The 9,976-nt window shown below is 33.3% G+C and overlaps 1 protein-coding gene across 4 annotated transcripts; it reads left to right on the top strand.

Annotated features, from left to right (window-relative positions):
* The first annotated feature begins 806 nt into the window (after nt 1–806).
* Nucleotides 807–7,254, top strand: LOC137831092 (DEAD-box ATP-dependent RNA helicase 53, mitochondrial-like). Of its 4 annotated transcripts, none has more exons than XR_011084334.1 (8): nt 854–1,289; nt 2,069–2,196; nt 2,342–2,753; nt 4,053–4,151; nt 4,335–4,559; nt 4,954–5,115; nt 6,325–6,793; nt 6,958–7,254. XR_011084334.1 is itself a non-coding variant. In XM_068638620.1 (7 exons), the coding sequence occupies exons 1-7, from the start codon at nt 936–938 to the stop codon at nt 6,676–6,678; spliced, it is 1,734 nt and encodes a 577-aa protein (XP_068494721.1). In that variant the 5' UTR covers nt 807–935; the 3' UTR covers nt 6,679–7,254. The 4 variants fall into 4 exon arrangements, 1 of the variants encoding a protein (XP_068494721.1); XR_011084333.1 differs by having other exon boundaries at nt 6,951–7,254; XR_011084332.1 differs by having other exon boundaries at nt 6,868–7,254.
* Nucleotides 7,255–9,976: the final 2,722 nt, after the last annotated feature.

Here is a 9,976-nt window from a genome sequence, read left to right as displayed (position 1 = left end):
TTATAAGTGTAAAACAATATATTGAAACGATAAAACAATTGGCTGTTTTTCCATTTCTCTTTGAAAACATATCTTTTAAAAGGTTTCAAGATCAAATGACCTTGGATCAATTCTTGAAGTGGACTATAAATTCAAACACTACGAAATACTCAACTAAACAAGCAAAATAGGACTTCACACAATTCTTCAAGATTTGGTTGGAGTCATCAAAGCCTTTGTTCAAGACAAGCCTCTAGATTTAGTAAACTCTGGTTGGAATGTGATTCTTCATTGTTTTGCCAAGTCTTCTCTTTACTATTGTGGTGCCTTGGTCTCTTAGAGGCAAATGGAGAAGATGTATGCAAATTTGTGAGAAGATTGAGTTAAAGTTTTTCATATTTTTCGTGAAGGCAATCATTGTGTAAATAAGTTAGCTGATCTCAAGACTCATGATAAGTTGAATTTTCTCTAGCATTCTGTTGTGCTGAAGTCTGAATTTTGTTCATAACCGGTATCAATTGCATTTTTTTTGTTGTAATTGTTTTTTTTTTTTTACATAAGTTAAGTTTGATATAGCCTCTATATTTACATATTCTTTCTTTTCTTTTATTACATTTTACATATTTGAACAAATGATTAATGAATTTTGGAATATGAGTCTAATTTGAAATTCCAAATACCTAACATGTAATTTTTATTAAAAAAAATGGGAGTAGCCTCTCAAAATGTATAACTTATTGCTCTTGCTTTAAATTTAATAATAGTTTTTTTTAGTATTTTGGTGAAACAAAAGGTATGTAGACTCGTCCGCACAGGATTTCTACCCCTAAAACCCTAACACATAAAACCCTTCTAAAACCTTTAAAGGGTTTATCGCACTCCATTTCTCAAAACCTTCCTCAGTGTGAAGAACAAAACCCTAAACCTTAATTTCTTCACCAATCAGTGTCACCAGCATGACGAGTGTGATACTCAGAAGATCCTCCTCCGTAATCTCGCGCCGCTTCTTCGCCACTCTCGCCTCCATCCAACCGCTTCCGCGCCACCGCGGACTCGCCGTGCTCCGGCACGGTGGCTCCAGCGACGGAGTTGGAGTCAGATCCTTGCATTCGAAATCCGGACCGTTGAACTTCCGCTCGTCGCCGGTTTCTCGCGGGGCGCAGCTCGCCGTGGAGCGCGACTACTCCAATGAAGAGGTCGGTTCCGGCACGAACTGCGACGAAGGACTCGAGATCGCGAAGCTCGGCATCTCGAGGGAGATCGTGGATGCTTTGGCCAAGAAAGGGATCGCAAAGCTGTTTCCTATTCAGGTAAACGTCGATTCACTGTTGTTTTCAGTTTTCTTTGCAATTTGTGACTTTTTCTGGTTTTAGGTTTTTGCTTTGTTAATTGATGTTGTTAGGTTCGTATTTGTTTTGTAGTTTGGAGAAGGGAAATGGTAAATAACTTGAAACCGGTTGTCGGAAAATTTTACGAAATCAGTTAACTAGTTTAGTTGTATTTTAAACTTTGAATATTTTAAAAAAATTATGTAAAACAAAATATCATTTATTCAATAATTATGAAATTAAGCACTAAACGGAAAATTTAGAGAGAGAAGACTTTTGATATCAAGGTGGACATTATGTAATAAATTATTTAGATGACGACATTTTTTATTTCTGGATATATTAATTTGATATAGAGTGTGAAAATTCAATTTTATAATTCTTATAATAATAATTATTATTATCATTACTATTTGTGGAGGGAATAATTTTAATTACATTCAGGTAATTTGTTTGAATTTGAAATAGTTTGGTTGAAAAAGAAGGCAAATGTGTATCATAGGAATTTCATAAAAGTCATTTGTTGCTATATTTTGGGCCGGAGCTCAAGTATTATTATTAGAAACCTGTGGTGAAATGAATTAAGTTCGGATAATATATTTTATATTTACATACGTGTTAAAATATTTTGGGGTTGTAAAAGATAGCAGAAGTCTGTTTACAGAAATATCAGGAAAACTAAATCATGCCATATAGAACTGTTTACAAAATTTATCATCTTTGATCATGAGGTGCTCAATTATTTGTTGTTGTTGTTGTAGAAAGCTGTGCTGGAACCTGCAATGCAGGGACGTGATATGATTGGTCGAGCTAGGACAGGAACTGGGAAAACTCTTGCATTTGGGATACCCATCTTAGACCGGATTATTCAGCTTAATGCTAAGCATGGGTACTTTATATTAGTTACACTTACATTTTACTTTTACTTGAATCTGTAGCCTTGTTTTTCTGCTGGAAGCAGGATTAGGTAATGGTCGTATCTAATCTTGATTTGTTTCTTCAACTAAACAAATTTTTGTCTTTGATCATTGCAGGCGAGGAAAAGATCCTTTGGCTATGGTTTTGGCTCCAACTAGAGAACTTGCACGGCAGGTTGAGAAGGAATTCAATGAGGCCGCACCTAACCTGGACACGATCTGTCTTTATGGAGGTATGCCCATCCAGCAACAAATGAGGCAGCTTAATTATGGTGTAGATATTGCTGTAGGCACACCCGGTCGAATTATTGATCTTCTCAATAGGAGGGCACTGAATTTGAAGGATGTAAAGTTTGTTGTTCTTGATGAAGCTGATCAGATGCTTCAAGTAGGATTTCAAGAAGCTGTGGAGAAGATCTTGGAGAATTTATCTCCAAATCGTCAGACTCTTATGTTCTCAGCAACAATGCCACCTTGGATAAAGACTATTACCCGCAATTACCTAAACAACCCCCTTACCATTGATCTCGTAAGTATACAAATCTATTTTAGGCACAAGTAAGAAAGGTTAATAAAGTTTTCAAATGTCATTTCTGTTGGGATTATGCCTAGTCTAGCATGACATGGGCCAAAGAGAGTTTTGAGGAGAAATTAGAAGATACCTAACAAATTTAATTAACGGAATCTTCTAAAGCTCAGGATTTTGTGATCAGTGAGGAAATAAATTTCATATAGATGAAAATCTTCCTGCACAGAACTTGGCAGTGATTTCAAGTCAAGGTAAAAATATTGTATGCAGAAAACACTCATGAATAGAGCTATAACTTGTGGTGTCTAATTGTGATTGTGATGAAATACAAAGACAAGTTATAATCTTTAAGGGTTAGCTGCCATCAGTACCTTTGAGTTATAAAACTAAGAATCTCCCTATCCTAGGGATTTGCATCACAGAAAGGCCCTAAGATTATTTTGGAAAATCGAAACAAATCAATTTTTTGGTGAACTAAGGCAGTTTATATCACATATGAAACATTCTAGCATGGTTATTTATTGGATACAGCCAACACATTAAACAATAGTTTTAACTGACATCATCTTTTTTTACTAAAGGGCATACAGAGAGAATCTTAAAAAAATGACATTAATGCACGCAAATACCTAAAAATTACAAACAAATTTATATCATATTATGTTATGTCCGTCAATCTGAAACTAGTATATAAGGTTTCCTCTTCACATTGTCTTCAATGCAACTGGGATAAATACATGTACTGAACTCTACAAGTTGGACTGTGAACTCTTCTGTGTCCCTAAAATTAAAGTGCAGAGTGTCAGACTTTTAGTAAAAGTTGTAGTTAGCTAAGGTAATTTTTCGGCTAGAAATTTTATGTATATAGATGTCATAAATATTATATAATCTGTATTTATATGCAGGCAGCAGTACATGTGTTCTCAACCTTCAGAAGAAATTGTAGCTTTCTATATTTGTGCCTGTATAACCTCTTTTTCTATGACATGTTTATTAAAAACAGTGGTTCTATGTAAGTTTATTCTCTAAATATCATTGTAGAAGGTATTATATAGAATTTTGGAATTTATGCCGCAGCATGAGATCTTCATTCAATTTTTAGTTTGATGGTTAGGTAAATCTGATGGTGCTATTGGCTTCTTGCGTTGATATCTAGCACAAGTAACTTAAATGTACCGATTTTTTGTGTGCACATTTTCCCATGATTTTTTCTTTGTAAAGAAGAAGTATTTGAGATTAACTTGCAGAATCCTTATTGTTGATTGTAATACGTTACTTGGGAACTTACTGGTGCCGTAGGTTGGAGATTCTGATCAGAAGTTGGCAGATGGAATTTCACTGTACTCTATTGTGTCTGATATGCGCACTAAAGCAGGGATTCTTGTACCCCTGATAACAGTATGACTTCAGATTTAATCTTTTCTCCTTACGTTTGCATCAGTTATTAATGACATCATTGATGTTTTATTATAAGAATCTGTTTTATAATTTTATATTTTTTACTAAAATGATTGCAACTCAGTATGTTTGATTCTTAAACAGGCTTCTGTATGCCTTTCCTAATTGTATATACTTTGATAGGAACATGCAAATGGAGGAAAGTGTATTGTTTTCACTCAAACCAAACGTGATGCTGATCGATTATCACATGTGATGGCAAAAAGCCTTAAATGTGAGGCTTTGCATGGAGATATTTCACAAACTCAGAGGGAAAGGACTCTTGCCGGTTTCAGAAACAACGATTTCAATGTTTTAGTGGCAACTGATGTTGCATCACGTGGCCTTGATGTTCCAAATGTGGATCTCGTAAGTTTTATTTTACTAAACATTATGTTTGAAATTGTTGTGTTATACATGGTTCTTGATAGTTGATTAAGTTTTAAGAAAAGCTCATATTTTCTACATGGTAGTTCCTCCTTTGTTGTTGGTATCATGTTTGTCATATTTTAATAGTTGGATTTCCCTAAATTTTGAGGGTGAAGGGAAATTACGGGGTAATGTTTCCTTTCTAACTGCTTATCTTCACTATTATCTGTCCTTGTTGTATTACTTTTTCATTTTCCCTATTAATTGCTTGTGTGTATCTTATTAACTCTTATCTTTTATGCCTTAATGTTATATATTCTGTGTATATGTAAACACACTGACATACACTGTTATTCTATCTGTTTGTAAATTTTTACTTGGTTTTCTCGTACAGGTAATACATTATGAACTCCCCAGTTCATCAGAGATATTTGTTCACCGATCTGGACGAACAGGCCGTGCTGGCAAGAAAGGAGCTGCTATTCTTATTTACTCAGAAGATCAATTCAGGACTGTGAAGACTATTGAGCGTGATGTTGGATGCAAATTTACAGAGGTGATTTTGCTTTTTTTCCATTTCCATCCTTCTATCTTTCACAATTGTAGCTTTCTTTGTTAATATTATTGTAGTCCTTGCTGCACCAAGATGGGTAGCCTATTCAATCCAGTTCACCTTAAAGGGGCATTTGAATGTGCCGCCTCTTAGTTAGGGAGCTTTTTGGTGAATGTCTTACTAGTTTGTCATTTAGTTATGAAAGACTGTCTTTAACTTACCTAGGTTTTCACTACACTGCGTCTTAAGTACTAAAGCTCAAGTTGGTGACAATTTATGTTCAGCTGTCCCTGCACACAGCAAGTGCAGAGTTCTACCCATTAATCCATGGTAGCTTATACGGGATGTTATATTGATGTGCTCAAAGGATTAAAAATGTATGTAAATGTGAATCCATGTTCAACTGTTAAGAGGGTCTATTTTGCCTTTGATGTTCATAATATCAAGCAGGGAGGGGACAAAGCTGCAGAATTCAGACTAAAATACCTTGAATCCTTAAAGGGTGATGGCAATTAGATAAGACATTAAGTTTTGGTATATTGTGATATTACTGCAATGCTGACTGCACATTTCCTTCTCATCAAATTTTATCAATTTCATTCTCAATTATGGATATACATCCATAGCTCTAGCTTTGGTTTAATTAGTAAACCTGTTAGTTGTATGTTCTTGGATCACGAGGGGTAAAATGTTAAGTGAAAGTAAATGTTACGACAAGGATTCTGATCTAAAACTGCGAGTTTATGGGAAATGATGTGATGAGAAAGGCTAAAGTTCTTTGTTTGTTGAATAATGAGTTAGAGGAAGGTGAACCTGTTGTGTCAAATTTGGCAGTGGAAGTAACTGTCCTCGCTTTATGTACATCTTTCAAGGCTTTAGCCAGCAAATTCTCAGTAACTAATAACGGATTAACAGTTCTTTTGTTATGGATTTTCATTTTTACTTCATCGGATTAACAGAAAATTGAGTCATTGCCAAATTTGATAGTGCTTAGATGTTTTATTTGATTTTTTGTTCGACTGTCGTGTTACGATTGTATTATACCTGTGCACATATTTGATCTTCAAGATGTGAAAGGCCAAATCTTTTGGCTGTAATTATTTATCTTGCCCTTTAGATTCTTTATCCCTTTATACGATCTTATATATAGGTGACTTTTACGTCGTATAATGTTAACTGCTCACATCTTATTCCAATGTTTTTGTTTATCAGCTAGCAAAGATTAATGTTCAGAGTGGATCAGTAGATATGTTTGGAGGATGGAGTGGTGGTCGATTTGGTTCTTCAGGAGGTATGAGGGATCGTCAATCTGGAGGTACAGGTTTTGGTCGCAGTCCTGGATTTGGCCGTTCTGGCAGTTACACTAATTCTGGATTTGGCGGATCTAGCTATGGAAATTCCAGTTCTGGCAGTTACACTAACTCCGGGTTTGGCCGATCTAGCCATGGGGAGACGGGAAGCTTTGGAGGACCAAGTTCTAGCCGTTTTGGCAGCCCTGGTTCAAATCGGTCAGGAGGGGGTTTCGGTGGATTTGGTAGTTCAGATCGATATGGTGGTAGAAAGTGAAGCCAGAACAGCACATTTGGTGGTTCACATGGCAGTGGTTTCGGGGCTTTTGGGGATAACCAAAATAGTGATAGTTACAATAGAGTAAAGGCTTTTTAACTTCATCATCAACTTGGTAAGTAATCTTCATTTCTTGTTTAGTTTTAGCCTCTTGTAAAGTTAATTTACTGTCTTTATCTAAATGTTCAGTATCTCTTAGAGGTGGAAAAGGTTGGAATAAGATAATACATTCTATTTTGGGAGGCATTTCAGTATTTTTCTCTCGTGACAAGTCCTCAGGTAAAAGCCTGTATCATCTGCATGTTCCATAGCAAAGGAAAGAAAGGCCTTCAAATTTTGTAGCAGCTGCTTCATAAATGGGTGATCCAATTTGTTTAATACGTAATGGTCAAAGATAGAATTTTTTCAAAACAGGTAGGTATTCTCCTGTTTATAAACAATGTTGTGATACTAGGAAATTCATTATCACACTATAACTCATTATAAATATTGTAATATTAATATATTATCAACAATCTGCTTTTAGTTGCGTCGTGGGCTACTTACCGATGAATGAAATATGGCTGCTTCTTCCTACACCTCCATACCTTCTTCTCTCACCTCCATACATTTTCGTATTTCCTAAAATACCCCTCTGTAAGATTCCGGATTACATAATCCGGAAGTCATTTTTCAAATTTGTAATTAGTTTCCGGATTATATAATCCGGAAGTCTTTTTTCATATGCATGATTACTTTCCGGATTACATAATCCAGAAGTTTTTTTTAACTTCCGGATTATGTAATCCGGAAGCCTTTTTTCAAATGCGTTTCTAGATTACATAATCCGGAAGCTATTTTATGGGGGTGGCGGAAGAAGGATAAAATTGTATTTTCATGTTGTGTATGGAGGTGCCAGAAGAAGATATGGAGGTGCAGGAAGAAACAGTCATGAAATATTCAACAGCATCTTTGATTAAAGAGAAACCCAAAAGAGTGATTTATTGCATTAGGCACAGAAATTGCTGAACTGCATTGAATCATAAGATCATAAGGAACTTTTTGTTGCTAAATGAATGATCCTATTTGATGGTCAACAAATGCTTATAACTTAATGTTAGTCGCGTACTATATCTTGTCGTTATCAATTTACTATTGAATTGTTCCAATTAAGAATGACTGCCATATTTTTATTAATGATTATTGTTTTTACAACTATTTTTATAATTATGTTGTCAGTGGTGTATAAAATTTGAGGGTGAGAGAATTGAATTTTTCGATAATAATATTCTTTTGAAGTTACCAAAGATTTTATGTTCCACGAAGACATTGTATTAGCGTCGAGAAAGAAGGATAAAGAGTGAGATTTATATTTTTATGAAATTATATAAATTATGTAAAGAAGAGTTTCATGCATGAAGAAAAGTAATTTAAATCGAAGTAGAGATTACAAAGAACGTGGAAAGTTCCAATTGTTTACTCTACGTCTATTTTTTTTTGTAAATAAAGAAAAGTGGACATCTAACCAACGTAGTGTAAATGTCAATGTATGAAATAATCCGTGTTGTTAACCAATTTTATGCATTTGTTATTCAAGTTTTCTTTGTCTTGGTAAAATTTCATTGCAATATACATTTTTTCTTTTCATTTAATTTTTTTAATGTTGATTCAATGTTAATCTTTTTCATATTGTGTTGTTTTACAAATTTCAATTTTCTTTATTGAAGTCTTTGATTTTTTTTTTTATTTAATCTAGAATTTTGACTTTTAAGTATTTCATCTTTTTTATCTTCCAACATATCTTGATCATTTACTTTTATAACAGTTTTACATTTTATGCAAATTTTCTTTAAATGTAAAATTAGAAAACTAAAAAAATATGTATAAATTATCATTTTGTACTTTTAATTCCAAAAATCAACTAATTATAAAAAGGAACATTTCTATATTTTCCCTATAATTTAATGTTTAAGATTGGTAGTCTAAATAAAAATAATCTATAATCTGCATTTGTTTTTTATTGAATAAAATACTAAATTCATCTTTTATAAAAACAAATTGACACGTTCAGTGGAACTTGTGTTTACAAAGTAAGAAAAATGTGTAAAGAGATAATGACTAATTTAAATGTTTCGGACATGTATGAAATTAAGGAATAATAAAATTATTATGTCTAATACTCTTCAAAATATAAATATTATTAATGTTAATCAAAACCACTAACAATGTATGAAAAAAAATGTTAATATGGTTTACAAGACGTGCAAAATGTATTAACTAGTGATATGATTACAATAACTTTACCCTTAATATATATAACAAACAAATTGTATCAACAAATGTGTTGATGATGAGTCTCGTGTTGACTCAAACATGGTCTATAATAAGAACTAGGATGAAAAATGTTCTCAGTTGATGTGAACCTCTCAACAAGAATAATATCCAGAAACTGAAACCATAACACTTGTAATATGCTATCTTAGCAAATGACCACTGTCGAATCCATTAGTCCAAACAACTAATGTTAGTTTTTGATTGTTAGTTGGCTAAATGACTCAAATAAGGGATGCTTTAGCCATTCCTCAGTAAGAAAACTAACCACTATCTAATAATTGATAGGAAAATTCCTATCAATAACCCTTGTAAATAAGGAAACAATAATATAAATTGCAATGAAATTTTATCCAGAAGATAATGATAACTTGAATAATTTATATAGAAAGTTCGTGAATAAAGACACAAACTCATTTCACTACCCTTTCTCATGTTTTAGAAATATTGTTACTCTGTTCATTTTTTCCACCCCATAAAAGTACAAATATTTATTTATAGACTTATTTTTTTTAGTTATTTATTACTACATGACACATTGAGTTTGTCAAAGGTCCACTTATCTTCACTGGAAAGTTACATGTACAGTAAGTAATTGTAATTTTCCATGCTCTTCATGATCCCTGCTTTGGTCTGAACAACTTTTTCGAATATGTAACTTCTTCAAATACATGACTCTTTTGATATTTCTATAATTTTATCAAAATAAGGGCCTCACCCTTCTCTTTCTCGATGCATTTACCTTTCTCTCTCTTTTGATGCATTTAATTTATTAACATTTGTTTAATTTGATCTTTTAGAAATACAATTTGCCTTCAATGAATCAAACATAGAATCTTAGTAAGTCTCAAATGGATATTATTTTTATAAAAGCTTTCATGCAACTTGACATCTAGTCTTAAATGGATATTACATATTCAAGAAGTCAGATGTTCGAGTTGCATTGTTTTAGTAATGCTCAAAATGTTTGACAATGAGATAATGGGTC

The sequence above is a fragment of the Phaseolus vulgaris genome, chromosome 6, assembly GCF_000499845.2.
Source record: "Phaseolus vulgaris cultivar G19833 chromosome 6, P. vulgaris v2.0, whole genome shotgun sequence".
NCBI classification, from domain to species: Eukaryota; Viridiplantae; Streptophyta; class Magnoliopsida; order Fabales; family Fabaceae; genus Phaseolus; species Phaseolus vulgaris.
This window is presented reverse-complemented; position numbering and strand designations above follow the sequence as displayed.